Here is a 17,002-nt window from a genome sequence, read left to right as displayed (position 1 = left end):
ATGGTTTTTTTAGTTGTAGTAAAACCATGGTTATTTTTTTGTTTCTGATAAACTATTCTCTCTTGAATATGAAAATGAAACGTGCAGTTGAAGTATAAAGCCTTATTTTCATCTGTAAATTTACCTGTACAATGACATTTTTTCTTTTTTACCACCACATTACATTCAACTGTGATTGTCATAATAATAAAGTAAAAGAAACCTGTTATACAATATATGATATCTGTGCAGTGAAAGTGTGACAAACTTGTCCATTTATGCAACATATACTCAAATAGTGGTGTTCCCCTCAGCAGTCTTTACTCCTCTCTACAAGCTCTTGCAGTTCTTTTCTATTGTGCTACCACATCACGCTGTGCATCTGGACAAAATGATCTCAATGCAATAACAGGTCCTTCCTAGAAAGAATAAAAAGACTGACAAAATACTGAATAATTATGTAAACTTTCATTTACCAGCCGAGAGAATAGGCCTATAGCAGAAGTCAGGACACGTAATCATTGTAAAAATGAACAAAGAATTTACTGAATAATCTGAACAGTTCCTTTCTTAAATGAACAATTAATGATAGCACACAATATAAAATTAACGAGTTCTTAAAAGAGATAAATGAGACATAAAAATGATAAATGTGTTAATTCATGTTGTTTTTCATATTTTATTAACACTATTATGAACAGTTTGTTTGCTCCCGGACACATACACACATACACTTTTTAACAGCTTGGCACCTAAACTGCTAATTTTAAGGCACTGACAGTTTAAGATGTTCGGTCAGACGTTTAATTAGTTAAAGGAAGATATTTTGTAGTGGTTTTAATGGTAAAAGCTAATGGAAACCATTAGGAATTTCTGTAAAGGTTTTATTGTTTTTTTTTTCAGAAGGGAAGTGACTTGACAGAGCAAACGTCTAGTCACACTTAAAGGTTTTTCACCTGTATGGAATCACATAATTTACTCATCTCTAAAGCGCTGTTTTCACTGTCCTCAAAACAGGCTGATTAGCTTGCTGTTAGCTAAGCTGGCGACTGACATATTCTTGTGGGCGGGGTTTAGTCAAAAACTGTTCTATTGTAGTCATTAAAACAGGAAGTAGAGGTCTGTAGTCCAATTTAAGTCTTAATGGCTTGTTTAATTGTGTCATTAATGCATTTTGCACAACAACTGCATTATCATATAAAATTAATGTAATTTTAAATCCAAAGTATATAAACAACAAAAATGACATAAGCTATAGCCACGTGATTGGTTTTAATCTTCAATAATGATTTAAAAAATATGTTTAGATAAAATTATTACAGGAACGGATTTTTGCATAAAATTTTACCTCATATGTGAGCATGTGAGATTCCCCGCACGCGCGAACTTTGGCGTTTTGCCAAGAAGATGAATATCTACTTATAACGTTGAGACGGTCACATTTAAAACCATACATTTTCTACACAGAGGAACTGCACATTACCGTACTGGGGTTTGGAAATGTTGTGAGCGTTTCTTACACGTTTTAATTGTTCAGATAGCCAGCAACAGCAGAGAACTGGTGAGCGTGCCCAGACGCTGATGACGTCTGCAACTGCGCTGACTGCAGCGCCAGCTGCTGCCAGAATAAAAGTAATGTAACATGAACAAAAAGTGACAAGGATGCAGCACAGAATGTATAATATTGTGCATATTAAACAGATTAAAAGTCAAATAACAGATTAATGGACACTTATTTGATTTTGAGCTTGGATGGAAAATCCATTGGCTCAAAAAAACCAAGGGGGCACATGCTGTTGACTAAAAATTTTCCCACAAACATTACAGTGTTAAAGGAACAGTATGTAGGATTGTGGCCAAAACTGGTATTGCAATCACACAACTAGTGGCCAATACACAAAATGACAACATAAACATCAGTTGAGGACTGCAACTCCACTTTTTAAATGACAATATCCTTGCCAGGCCACTGATGTCAGTGATATAAATATTTGAAATGAAAATGAATTCTTAATGTCTAGTGACATATCAGGGCCATTTTATGATTAATTGATATAAATTTCTTACATACTGTTCCTTTATGGTTTCTCTCCAGTATGAACTCTCTGATGAGATTTTAAGTGATCTGACTGAGCAAACGTCTTGTCACACTGAGAGCATTTGTAAGGTTTTTCACCTGTATGAATTCTCTGGTGCCTTATTAAGGGTGACAGTTGACTAAAACTCTTCCCACAGAGACTACAGTGATAAGGTTTCTCTCCAGTGTGAACTCTTTCGTGGTTTTTTAAGCTACTTGAACGAGCAAACGTCTTGTCACACTGAGAGCATTTGAAAGGTTTTTCACCTGTATGAAGTCTCTTGTGATTTAGTAATGTATGCTTTACACTAAAACTCTTCCCACAGACACTACAGTGATGAGGTTTCTCTCCAGTATGAACTCTCTCATGAGCTCTTACATTAGATGAATTAGTGAATCTCTTTCCACAATGAGTGCAGACGTAAGGTTTCTCTCCAGTGTGAACTATCTGATGGGTTATCAGCTGATATTTATGACAGAAACGTTTATCACAGTGTGAACACTGATAGAGTTTCTCTTCAATGTGAGTATTCTGGTGTGATTTTAATGAACGTGAATCCCTAAAGGTTTTGTCACATTCACTGCACTGATACGGTCTCTCATTGGTGTGTGAACGCACATGTCTCTTCAGATTATGTTTATAGCTAAATCTCTTATCACAGTGAGGACACTTGTAAGGTTTTTCTCCAGTGTGAATTCTCTGATGAACTTTAAGATTGTGTTTGGTTGTGAAGTATTTTCCACATTCGGTGCAGTTGAAAGGCTTTTTATCACTGTGTGTCCTCATGTGAACATTTAGATCAGAGGAAGAGAGACAAATCCTCCCACACTGCTCACAGTGAAACTGCTTCTTCTTCTTCTTCTTCTCTCTGTGGTCTTCTGAATGAAGTTTCTTCTCTTGTAAGGTAGTAAAGCTGATCTCAGATCTGGTGAAGAGTTTCTGTTCTTTGTGTTTTCTCTCATGTCTCTCTAAATGTCTCTGTGAGCTAAATGTCTTTTCACAGGTGATGCAGGAAAGAGTTTGTGCTGTCAGTCGCTCTTTTGACGTTGAGGACTTTATTTCTATATCCAAACATGAATCACTCTTCACACCTGAAAGAAACATGAAACAAATAAATTGTATTTCACTCTTATTTACACAAAGAAGGATGAAGAATTGATATTCTGTATCTTTTTCTAGATTCACACATAAGACAGAAGTCAGGTGTCAGTCCTGTTATTACAGCTGGGTCATTGTTAGTGATGGGATATTTAAAGCGAGGGTCCGGAGCGTGTGTTGCGAATAAATGGATATGGGTGAGCGATATGACGATATCGTGAACGATTAAAATGTCTCCATGATCCACTTTTCCGGAAACATCATTGTATCCGTGCCTACATCAAGTACGTGACAAGGGGGCGTGCTACACGAAGGCGATGTGTACCTTTATCCCGCGTTTGGCGCACATGTCTACGGAGCTTTCAAAGTATTGACCGTGTTCCGACACATACGCAATACAAATTATTGTTTAATTAAATTATTACTCTACCAGGCCGTCAGGGCATCACTGATGTGCAACATTTACAGTAAATAAAAAAATTAGGATAAGTGAAGAAAAGTAGCCAATCCACCATTGCAAACAAAGTTTAGAACAAGCAAAAAAACAGGAATCAAACCTTAGGGTGACGAAAATGCTCCACGGCGTTTTGTTCTTGGAAGAATTAAAAATAAAAGAAGAGAAAACGACAGTGAGTGCGTTTACATGCACAGTCTTACGCCAATTATGCTTAATTAACTGATAACGTGATATATGCTAGGGCTGGGTATTGGCAAGGGCCTCCCGATACAATACGCATCACGATACATGGGTCACGATACGATACAATCATGTCCAGACAACTGGACAGTGACAACTACAGCAGTGGCGGAGGAGGTCGTTTGACGCACACAGAGGGATTTGATGGGTTTATAATATCGATAGTAGAGATCCAAATATCGATACTCTATCGATACAGCTAACTATAACGATAGTTAGCTGTATCGATATTTTTGCACATCCCTAATCTCCGTGTATGAAAGATAAAGGTCACACTCGGAAGTAAGCGCAAAGTAATGTATTAAAGTCTCCGCTCGACTAAAGCAGTTGGCAGAGAAACTGTTAAAATAGAAGCTCATGTTACATCTACAGGTTCTGTAAACCCGAGAAGAGATACAACAATATAGCTTTAGACAGATCGGCTTTTTGATCCACTATTATGTACTATACCCAAAATAGGTGCTCCCAGTTAAAAATGTTAAAAACACAACAATAATTAAGGAGACATACCTGATGAAATAAAGTCATCATCTTCATAATCAGTGCGATCTTCCTCTTCTGTGGGTTCAGTTTTGATTTCTTTAGGTTCAGTTTTGATTTCTGTGAGTTCAGTTTTGATTTCTGTGAGTTCAGTTTTGATTTCTGTGAGTTCAGTTTTGATTTCTGTGGGTTCAGTTTTGATTTCTGTGGGTTCAGTTTTGATTTCTGTGGGTTCAGTTTTGATTTCTGTGGGTTCAGTTTTGATTTCTGTAGGTTCAGTTTTGATTTCTGTGTGTTTAGTTTTGATTTCTGTAGGTTCAGTTTTGATTTCTGTGGGTTCAGTTTTAATCTTCATCATGAGGTTTGTGCAGTCGATGAGTTTAACTGAACACATCTTCAGTTTGGTCTGCAGGATCTGCTGCTGTTCTCCAGCGTTACAGACAGAATCCAGAGACTCTGTGGAGGTTTGATCCTCCTGTAAGCTCTGTTTACTGTCACACACTGTAGTGTCCTGAGTGTCTGTGAGCTTTGACTCAGTATAACAGAGTAAAGTCAGACTGAGATCGGAGTTCTGTGTGTGTCTGGATTTCTCTTCAGAGAGTTTAGAGTCCAGCAGTGTCTGTGGTGTGCGGCTCTGATCTCTGCTCATCCACACTGAATCCAGACTCCCATCATCAGTCACATACACTGAAGATTCACAACAATCCACATCCTGAAAACACAACACACACAGACAGTAAGATTTAGAAATTATTTGATGTTGTGTGATTCAGTTAATTATGTTTAAGCTGTACAAACCTCTCGATCCATTGGTAAATCTCCTCTTTCTTCAGCTGAGAGATTTCTGTAATGAAATCATCAATATATCCAGCATGAACAGATCAGTTCCTACTGATTTACAGCACACCGCATCTCAACATCAACGTCGTCTCAACACTTTTTACACTCAATGAAACACACAAGAGAGAAAAACACGGAGGATACACAAACACATCACACGCGCGCTCTTTCTTCTTCTTCTTATGTTTTATGGCGGGTGGCATCCAACGTTAAGGTGCAATACCGCCACCTATCCGCGCGCTCTTTCTTTCTTTCTTTAGTGAGTTTATTTGCTGACTAAAGAGCTGCAGCGCCGCCTGCTGTACTGGAGACAGAAGACGCTCACTGCTATACAAGTTTTTTTTTATTCAAAACGTTAAAAGAAGATACAAAAAGGCATTTATAACTATGAGAATTACAAAACAAGACTGAGATTACATACAAAGACTAAATTACACTGAAAAAACAGATGGAGATCTCGCCTGAAAAGTCCGCTCCCCTTCTCCCTCTGCATCAACTCTTCTTAGTTAAGGTAATAACATGGTTTAATATTGAAAATGACTAGACTATTCCTTTAAGGTGGAATACTGCTAATATTGCTAATATAGTCAGAAATCAGTTAAGAATAATGCAACTGAAGTAAACTTATTTAACCACTTGCATATAGTTTCTCTAAAGGACTGTCATCTGAGAGGATTTCTCTACTGTCCTGTGCATTGCTCAGAAACAGTTGCACTTTATAATCTTTTGATGTAGAATAACATTTACATTCCCTTACGGCACATCATACTTCATTTAACACATTCTTGAGAACTGCTGAACGTGTTGGTGTATTATCTACAACTGCACAAAACAGAGAAAAACACAATAGTACACTACAATTCGAATTTTATTTATCAGAAATGAAATTGTTGCGTTGGCTGTGGGTTTACGAGAGCAGCTGCCTCCAGAGATGATCTGCACAATCAATCAGTTTAAAGACATCACTCCTGCCAGCACATCACATGAGGATGCAGGACCACCACCTGTGTTTTTTTATTCTGCTTTTTAAGTTGCTGTTACAAACATACAAAATAGCATTTAACTGTTTTTAAAAGAGACTTAAAGTACTTTAGGAGCATCAAATTTTAATTACAACCATTAATTTCAATATTTGACAAGCATAGTAAAGATATCAAGGTTATATTTTTACAGAAAATGTTTCATTATTTATGGTGATTTATGTACTAAAGTAGCTTTAACTGTGGTTTTAAATTCAGTCACATAAAAATTCACAACCTTCCATCAATAGCTCTCAGACTGCAGGGGTTAAAAAATGGGTGTTTTCTTGGCCATTGTAACAACTGGCCAATCACAGCGTTGCTGATCAGTGTTTCTACTATCGATATGTATTGACTTTTCTTGCAGTGCACGAACGCGCAGTGATCGCAGATAATTCAATCCTGCCATACTAATCATCAACAGCAGTGGTGTTCAAAGAACCAAATAAGCGAGATCATAATTAGCGAGATCTAAACATCTCGGATGTGTCATTTGATCTCGGATGTAATAAGCAACGTACAAAGAACAGGCCCCTGTTTTCACTGTCCTCAAAACAGGCTGATTAGCTTGCCGTTAGCTTAGCTGGTGACTGACATATTCCTGTGGGCAGGTTTAGTCAAAAACTGTTCTATTGTAGTCATTAAAACAGGAAGTAGAGGTCTGTAGTCCAAACCGGCCGTTCGCTGTAAGCTTTGAAAGGCGAATTATGTTAAAGAAAATATATCGCCTGGCAGCTTTATCATTTTACAAGTATTATTTATGCTATTATAGCAACATTACAAACTAACTAGGGTTTAAAAAATAGGATTAGGAAAACGTGACCTTTATGTTAGTTTCACTGTTGGCTAAAAATCTTCCCACAAACATTACAGTGTTAAAAGAACAGTATGTAGGATTGTGGCCAAAACTGGTACTGCAATCACACAACTAGTGGCCAATACGCAAAATGACAACATAAACATCAGTTGAGGACTGCAACTCCACTTTTTAAATGACAATATCCTTGCCAGGCCACTGATGTCAGTGATATAAATATTTGAAATGAAAATTAATTATTAATGTCTAGTGACATATCAGGGCTGTTTTATGATTAATTGATATAAATTTCTTACATACTGTTCCTTTAAGGTTTCTCTCCAGTATGAACTCTCTGATGAGATTTGAAGTGATCTGACTGAGCAAACGTCTTGTCACACTGAGAGCATTTGAAAGGTTTTTCACCTGTATGAATTCTCTGGTGCCTTAGTAAGGGTGACTGTTGACTAAAACTCTTTCCACAGACACTACAGTAATAAGGTTTCTCTCCAGTATGAACTCTTTTGTGGTTTATTAAGCTACTTGAACAAGCAAACGTCTTGTCACACTGAGAGCATTTGAAAGGTTTTTCACCTGTATGAATTCTCTTGTGCTTTAATAATGTATGCTTTACACTAAAACTCTTCCCACAGACACTACAGTGATAAGGTTTCTCTCCAGTATGAACTCTCTCATGAACTCTTACATTAGATGAACTAGTGAATCTCTTTCCACAATGAACGCAGGCGTAAGGTTTCTCTCCAGTATGAACTCTCTGATGGACTCTGAATTTAGATGAATTAGTGAAGCTCTTTCCACAATGAGCGCAGACGTAAGGTTTCTCTCCAGTGTGAATTCTCTGATGGGTTATCAGCTGATATTTATGACCGTAACATTCATCACAGTGTGAACACTGATAGAGTTTCTCTTGAATGTGAGTATTCTGGTGTGATTTTAATGAACGTAAATCCCTAAAGGTTTTGTCACATTCACTGCACTGATACGGTCTCTCATTGGTGTGTGAACGCACATGTCTCTTCAGATTATATTTATACCTAAATCTCTTCTCACAGTGAGGACACTCGTAAGGTTTTTCTCCTGTGTGAACTCTCTGATGAACTTTAAGATATTGTTTGGTTGTGAAGTATTTTCCACATTCAGTGCAGTTGAAAGGCTTTTCACCAGTGTGTGTCCTCATGTGAACATTTAGATCAGAGGAAGAGAGACAAATCTTCCCACACTGCTCACAGTGAAACTGCTTCTTCTTCTTCTTCTCTCTGTGGTCTTCTGAATGAAGTTTCTTCTCTTGTAAGGTAGTAAAGCTGATCTCAGATCTGGTGAAGAGTTTCTGTTCTGTGTGTTTTCTCTCATGTCTCTCTAAATGTCTCTGTGAGCTGAATGTCTTTCCACAGGTGATGCAGGAAAGAGTTTGTGCTGTCAGTCGCCCTTTTGATGTTGAGGACGTTATTTCTATATCCAAACATGAATCGCTCTTCACATCTGAAAGAAACATGAAACAAATAAATTGTCTTATTGAAACAAATAAATTTGCCCTCACGGCAAAAAGTTATTAAAAGAATTTTGATAAACCAATCCGTTGTCGTATAGCGCGTCAACAAATTTTATGTAGAGCGCAAAAAAACAGATTTTAGGCTGTATCTTTGCAAAACTTAGACCTATTGACACGAAACTTGGTATGTGAGATGCCAGTGAAGAACTGAGGGTGCATGCACAGTTTCGTTGCAGCGCCACCTAGTGGACAGACAAATTTTTTATACGCCTATAACTTTGGCTGTGAATGACGTATTTTCACTGGACTTGATTCCTTGGAGTTTTGAATAGTTGCCGAGTCCAACGATACCAAACATGCCAGGATTCGTCTTACTTAAAACATACACGAATATCTCCGCGAGCGTTTTTCCGATCGACTCGAAAACACCATAGGAAGAAACTTACCTTACCTTCTGAACAAAAAGTTCTATTGGCGTTATATTAAAATTTTCATCAGAAATGGCTGAAAATTGCAAAAAACGAACAATTAGCTTCAAATTTTGTGTTTTTTTACACACAAATGGTTGTAACTAAAATATATTTTTTCACCAGATTTGATACGCTGATGCATGAGCACATTCTGAGGCTACACAAAAAAATTGTATGCTTGCACCACTAGATGGCCTTATAATTGAACAAAACCTTTGATAACAAGCCAGCCTTATGGTCATACAACTGTTTCTTAACTAAACTAAAGTGTATAGTCATAAAACTAGCTATATGTAACGCAATCATGACTTGATGTTGCATGCACAATTTTTTCATTGTGCCACCTACTGGTTTTGAGATAGAATATGGTATTTTTGCCTAAAACTACTGCAACAACACATCTAAAACCATGAGTCATCATGGGTTATTCCTTTCATGGCTTTGACTATAATCACTGGTGGTTGCCAATTCACTCCCTAGCAACCATTGAGAATACCTTATCACCCGTTTTTGCAAAAGCAATATCTCTGCATCAGAACATCGTAGAGACACGGGGATGGTCTCTTTTGACTAATTAAACTTGTTATAACATGATGTGACCCATGTTTTGCCACTGCAAACACCACAAACATGTCCTTCAGTGCTCTAATGTTCCCTGATTGTCAATAACAGAAGGACAATTGCAGTAGACAAGAACTTAGATTATCAACAAAAATAACTTTTTTGTTTTTTCATCTAAAATTATTAGGTTTACCTAGGTTCTTCAATCTGCTAATCCAATCTCAATTTTACATCCTTTTGTGCCCTTTTCGGCTTGACCCCGGTATTGCTGCTTGCAGCTATATTTGTTTGATAAAATTATTACTCTACCAGGCCGTCAGGGCATCACTGATGTGCAACATTTACAGTAAATAAAAAAATTAGGATAAGTGAAGAAAAGTAGCCAATCCACCATTGCAAACAAAGTTTAGAACAAGCAAAAAAACAGGAATCAAACATTAGGGTGACGAAAATGCTCCACGGCGTTTTGTTCTTGGAAGAATTAAAAATTAAGGAAGAGAAAACTACAGTGACTGCGTTTACATGCACAGTCTTACGCCAATTATGCTTAATAAACTGATAACGTGATCTACGCTAGGGCTGGGTATTGGCAAGGGCCTCCCGATACAATACGTATCACGGTACATGGGTCACGATATGATACAATCATGTCCAGACAACTGGACAGTGACAACTACAGCAGTGGCGGAGGAGGTCGTTAGACGCACACAGAGGGATTTGATGGGTTTTAAAATATCGATAGTAGATATCAAAATATCGACACGGCTAACTATCACGATAGTTAGCTGTATCGATATTTTTGCACTGCCCTAATCTCCACGTATGAAAGATAAACATCATACGCAGAAGTAAGCACAAAGTAACGTATAAAAGTCTCCGCTCGACTAAAGCAGTTGGCAGAGAAACTGTTAAAATAGAAGCTCATGTTACATTTACAGGTTCTGTAGACCCGAGAAGAGATACAACAATATAGCTTTAGACAGATATTTGCCGTCGGCTTTTTGATCAACTATTATGTACTATAGGTGGTGAAGTCACAGCCAGCGAGAAAACTTCTTGAATTCATCAAGTCCCATGTAAGCGCAGTTGTCTGCATAGCCAGATTATTGATTTGCATGTAAACGCATGGAAACACTTTTCTATAATAAGCAGATTTTTGATAGTAATCTGCTTATTCTGTGCATGTAAACGCACTCAGTGTGTATGCAAATGCTGTCTATTTCCTTTGTGTAATTGTTTGTAGTGGAGTGTTTTTTTTTCCAGATTAACATCAGAAATGCAGAAACAGCGTGTGTTACGTGAGCTTTAAAACTTTATATGACAAAAATTATATTTAAAGGAAATATTCTTACAGTTATTCAAAGATGCACAAATAATTCTATATATTATTTCCTGTTTAAGAGCACACCCTTCATTATTTTCTGGGGAATTTTGAAACTAACTGAAGTCATTTGGACAGAAAGAAGCCTCTCGGACTTCATCAAAAATATCTACAATTGCAAGACAATCGGACCACTTGGGGGTTTAGAACGACACAGAGGTAAGTGATTTATGATCAAATTATTATTTTAGGGTGAACCAACCCTTTAAGCCTACATACCTGTTGCTCAATAAGCATTAAAGATATCCTAAACTCAGTGGCCCTCATTTATCAAAAGTTCGTACACCAAATTTCCAGCGTACACCTGGCGTACACCCAAAACCACGGTGACTTGAGATTTATCAATATGGACGTTGGCGTACGGCACGCTCAAATCCTACTCCTGCTCAGGAAGTGGTGTACGCACGTTTTGAGTTAGGAAATGCACAGAAAAAAATTCCTAACACAACAAAACGCACTGACAAACTAAAATAGTATATGATATATTATGACCCACTGTAACACAACAACAACAACAACAACAGTATTTATAAACTTAAGTGGGTTTTTTTTGCAACATGAACTTCAATATTTAATTTGTGTGACTTTACCAAAGCATTTGATTTGTATGCATATGTATTCCTTAAGTTGCGAGCCGTTTCAGGGAAGAGCACGTGAGCGGATCGGAGTGTTGAGGGGTGCAGTAATACCATCAGAGCGCCTTTTTCTGAAAATTCCGCTCGCTCAGCACCGCTCCTTGAACCCAGAACGCCCTTTGATAATTTGCTAGTTCGAGAATATGTAAAAGTGTCTAGCAATAAGTTATGGAATTCAAGCCTTATACATAAATCTAAAGTAAAAATGAAAATTAAGATTGGACAGGAAAAAAATTGAAAGGGACTGCGGAGAGACTGTAAAAGTCAGCAAATATTCATCCTGGAATCTGAAGCGGAACATTGCAAGAAAGCACAAGGATGTGCTACGAAAACATGGTAATAATGCATCAAAAGGGTAAGCTAGTTACATACCATTCGATGATAAATAAAAAGCTACACATGAATAGGTAAGGTAAAATGCTTGTGTTGAATGGAGCCATAAATCCGATCATGATGACCTGCGGACAAAATCATGACCACGAATTATCTTTTATGCTACATTATGGACACTTCTTTTTCTTATTTAGTCTAAGTATGGCCATAAATATAAAATTTGTTCCCAAAATTCAACAGTTTGTTCCTTGAAATTAATTATTATAATATTTCGTAATTACTATTACAATTATCATTACTTCAAATTATGAATTAGCCTAGTAAAACGTGGATGTCGTGGAAACAAATTGTTAATTTGAATTATATCCGGAGCTCCATATCAAACTGGATCTTAGCTAAAAAACAACTGTATGTAAATACAGAAAAACACACTACAAAAGTTACTACATTTTAAAATATTATTTTTAAAAAACTTAACCGAACCATTAAGCAGACATATAATTTAGATGTAGGCAACAGTAAATAATAATGATAATAAGAATAAGAATAAATAATTATTCTTCTAAATATCAATTAAGCGTCATTAATGCTAAAAATAATAATACATATTACAAAATGTCATGCAATTATTAATGTGTCTTTAATCCCGCTCTTTAAACTCCCAAATAAAACAATTTTGTTTCTTTCCACTTCCCCGGTTTGTCTTCTTTGCCGTCTTCCATGTGTCATTGTCGTAAAATGAGGGCGTGGGGGAGGTGGAGACTTGAATTTATATGGGCGTGTTATTCTAATGACGATCGTTTTCAGCCGCGGCATTTATGAAGGGCAGATGTTGCTTACACCTGAATTTCAGAGGTACGCACAGCTTCATAAATCAGGCGGTGAGAGGAGTGTAAGCATAATCTTACGCCAACATATACGCCCGTTTCTACGCAAGTATGATAAATGAGGGCCAGTGAGTTTGTGACTGAAAACCACTGATCTATATAAATGACTGGATTGCGCATAGAACGCTTAACGTAACAGCGTGAGGTGAAGCCGGCGCAGAGTTCGAGCCGCCATCTTGGTATACCCAACCGGCAGAGAGTGTCATTGACTTCCATTCAAAATCATGTTTTAAATTCACCCGCTTTACAGCGTATCAGTCACGCAAGATAATATATTATGATATGTGTACGTAAATTAACTGTTATTTCTGGTGTTATTTGCAATGTTTATGTTTTAATCGGGCAGGAAAATGGATTTCTAAAAAACCGTTAAGGTGAGTGTGTCTGCTGCATTCTGGAAAATAAGGCAATCGCTACTTCCGTTTCATGGCGACTTTAATACTTAATATGCTGCGGTCTGTCTGCTGATCTTATACAGTAATGGAGATTAATGTATAATAACTGATTAAAAACTACAATGTACAACTTTCAGTAAGTAACTATGTACATGCTTAGGACGTTTGTGTTGTAAAAATGTACAGGGTAACTTCAGATATAAAAACGAAGACTATTAAAGTGATGTTTTATCATTAAAATCTGATCGCGTCCATTGATTTAATAGAATGTTTGGTTATACCAACATGGCGGCGCGGTGGCTTCACAGTTGTGACGTCATGCGCAATCCAGTCATTTATATTGAGAGTGAGGAGTCACGTGCCGATTTGGGCGGAGTCTGAGCCGGTCGGCCATGATGGTAGGAGACGCTGTCGGTTGCCAGAGGCAACTTCACAGAGGCGCGACTTCCAAAGCTCTTAATTTATCATTTCGGCAGGACAGAGACGATCTACAAATACGATAAAGAAAAGGAATAAAGCAATGCAAAAAGATAAGGCTAAAGAAAGGGACCTTACAGGAACAAGCTCACAAACAGCGTTGTACTGGCAAAGGTAACTTAAGTTTCTTCACATGCGTTTAGTGTATTTTAATTACATTGCATTTAGCAGACACTTCTTGACCAAAATGACAAAGTAATTAAGTGCAACGGTTTCTAAACACGAGATGTCCAATGTACACAAACGTTTCCAACATGTTGTGATGTAGAATATTTAGGTATTTAGTTGTAATTTGATTTTAGCCCAATACCACTGTTGTAACTTTACCAGGTTTTTGTGTTGGGGCTGCAAAGTGCCTATGGTAGTTATATGTGTGATTGCAAGATGTAAATGATTAAAGATTAGAGCCATTAACCGTGTGGGTAACACTTTACTAGAAGGGCTGTGCATAAGACTGACATAAAACTTTCATAATTATTTATGACATGACATGTCATGAATATAAATGAGGTTTTATGCATGTTTATGACAATTGCAAGTGTCATTCGTTCAATTATGACATTTTTAATGCAAATATGCCATTGTTTGAGATGTCTTTGTTATGCATAATGGTGTCTTCATTTCGGTAACCTAAAAACGGTATTCCACTGTTCGTATGTCTTCCATATGTATCGTGTGAGGTACTGGAGCAGTTTTTAACGCAGCAGTAACTGCGGGGCATGGTAAAACAGTGTAGAATTGCGAAAAACTACCCTACTACGGAGCTAAGAACACACGTAAACAATCATGTTCTGCCGCCGGAATCCTGCCAACATGGCGGAAAGGGGGAGGGGCTCTGTACGATGACGACAGCTCCTCACTCTCAATAGATCAGTGCTGAAAACCCAAAATAGGTGCTCCCAGTTAAAAATGTTAAAAACACAACAATAATTAAGGAGACATACCTGATGAAATAAAGTCATCATCTTCATAATCAGTGCGATCTTCCTCTTCTGTGGGTTCAGTTTTGATTTCTGTGAGTTCAGTTTTGATTTCTGTGAGTTCAGTTTTGATTTCTGTGAGTTCAGTTTTGATTTCTGTGAGTTCAGTTTTGATTTCTGTTGGTTCAGTTTTGATTTCTGTGAGTTCAGTTTTGATTTCTGTGGGTTCAGTTTTGATTTCTGTGGGTTCAGTTTTGATTTCTGTGGGTTCAGTTTTGATTTCTGTTGGTTCAGTTTTGATTTCTGTCGGTTCAGTTTTGATTTCTGTGAGTTCAGTTTTGATTTCTGTGGGTTCAGTTTTGATTTCTGTGGGTTCAGTTTTGATTTCTGTGGGTTCAGTTTTGATTTCTGTGGGTTCAGCTTTAATCTTCATCATGAGGTTGGTGCAGTCAATGATTTTAACTGAACACATCTTCAGTTTGGTCTGCTGCTGTTCTCCAGCGTTACAGACAGAATCCAGAGACTCTGTTGAGGTTTGATCCTCCTGTAAGCTCTGTTTACTGTCACACACTGTAGTGTCCTGAGTGTCTGTGAGCTTTGACTCAGTATAACAGAGTAAAGTCAGACTGAGATCGGAGTCTTGTGTGTGTCTGGATTTCTCTTCAGAGAGTTTAGAGTCCAGCAGTGTCTGTGGTGTGCGGCTCTGATCTCTGCTCATCCACACTGAATCCAGACTCCCATCATCAGTCACATACACTGAAGATTCACAACAATCCACATCCTGACAACACAACACAACACACACAGACCGTAAGATTAGAAATGATTTGATGTTGTCTGATTTAGATAAATGATGTTTAAGCTGTACAAACCTCTCGTTTCATTGCTAAATCTTCTCTTGACCTCAGCATTGTCTCCAGTAACGCCACCTCTTTCTTCAGCTGAGAGATTTCTGTAATGAAATCATCAATATATCCAGCACGGACAGATCAGTTCCTACTCATTTACAGCACAGCGCATCTCAACATCAACGTCGTCTCAACACTTAAATACACAGAGACAAAACTCTGTTTACACTCAGTGAAACACGCAAGAGAGAAAAACACTGAGGATACACAAACACATCACACGCGCGCTCTTTCTTTCTTTAGTGCGTTTATTTGCGGACTAAAGAGCTGCAGCGCCTCCTGCTGTACTGGAGACAGAAGACGCTCACTGCTTTACAAGTGAGTATGAGGAGGCTGCAGATCTGGAGGCAGATTTACGGCTCTGTTGTTTCTGGTGTGTCAGTAGGGTTTACAGTGAGTAAGAGTGTACACAATATAAGATAAACAGTGTTATGATCTGCACCAAATATTAAAATATATGTAGATATTCACTGTTAATTCAAACACTGTGCCTACACGCAGAGCCGGATTAACCCAAAGGCAAACTAGGCACGTGCCTAGGGCCCGATTGGCGGGATGGGGCTCAGACAGAGGGGGAATTTTTTTTTTTTTACAAATGTCCCATCTACAATTTCGCCGCTGTCGGGCGGGATCCCCGTATCTCCAAAACCATTATTTTTCAGGAAATTAAAAAAAACGCCGTATTTTTTAAGTTATTAAACATTATTTCAATTAAAGACGAGCTTTATGGCTCGGGAGCAGAGAGATACGAACTTATGCTCTCATTGATAAAATGGTACGGACACAGACGTCGCCGCTGCCAGCAGTGTTCAACAAATACTGCGGTCACATTGAGCCTTAAAGACGATGCTTCAATAGTTAACCAAAGCTGACTGTAGTATACATCTTACTAAACTCGATTTTAAAGGTTTACAATCTTTAAGTGATGCAATACAAAACACGATGAGCGGACTGCTGTCTAATAAGTGGAAATGAATCTGCTCGCAAACTTACCTTCGTGGCTCACGGGCTTCCTTCTGCACAGAAGCATTACAGCTATCGAGTTTTAATAAATGTACTTAAACCTAACTATTTTCACTAGTTAGTGCCTAACAAACAGAAGTATTATATTAATTAAACAGCCATTTTATCTCCAATAAATAAAACATTTGCTTGTGTTTAACATTCACAAAATAATTTAATGGTGTTATGCAAAACATTCAATTTAATTCAAAATTGAATTCAATAAAAACATTGCTGCTTGTGTTTTACATGCACAAAATAATTTAATGGTGGTATCCAAAACATTCAATTTAATTACAGTATTATATTAGATACATTTTAAAACTTCAATGCATGTATGATAAGCCTAGTAATACGTAAATATTTAAAATACATCAATAACTGATATCATAGGTTAACACAGATAAAATCATAGTTAAGTCTTTCTTTATTAAGCCCATTACTGAGTGTATTTGTGTTTGTGAGTTTATAACTGTTGTTGTCTGAGGTGGTGACTCGGATGGGGGGACGCCAGTCATCAGAATGGTTGATTTTCA

The 17,002-nt window shown here is 37.5% G+C and overlaps 1 protein-coding gene across 1 annotated transcript; it reads right to left on the bottom strand.

The window, feature by feature from the left end:
• Positions 1-638: 638 nt before the first annotated feature.
• On the bottom strand, positions 639-15,736 carry LOC141361716 (uncharacterized). Its single transcript, XM_073863410.1, has 6 exons — positions 15,429-15,736; positions 14,581-15,337; positions 7,319-8,487; positions 4,363-5,038; positions 2,156-3,148; positions 639-1,594 (listed from the first exon to the last, which is right to left on the bottom strand). The coding sequence occupies exons 1-6, from the start codon at positions 15,465-15,467 to the stop codon at positions 1,422-1,424; spliced, it is 3,807 nt and encodes a 1,268-aa protein (XP_073719511.1). The 5' UTR covers positions 15,468-15,736; the 3' UTR covers positions 639-1,421.
• Between the last annotated feature and the right edge of the window lie 1,266 nt (positions 15,737-17,002).

Source organism: Misgurnus anguillicaudatus, chromosome 24, assembly GCF_027580225.2.
Source record: "Misgurnus anguillicaudatus chromosome 24, ASM2758022v2, whole genome shotgun sequence".
Lineage (NCBI taxonomy): Eukaryota > Metazoa > Chordata > Actinopteri > Cypriniformes > Cobitidae > Misgurnus > Misgurnus anguillicaudatus.
This window is presented reverse-complemented; position numbering and strand designations above follow the sequence as displayed.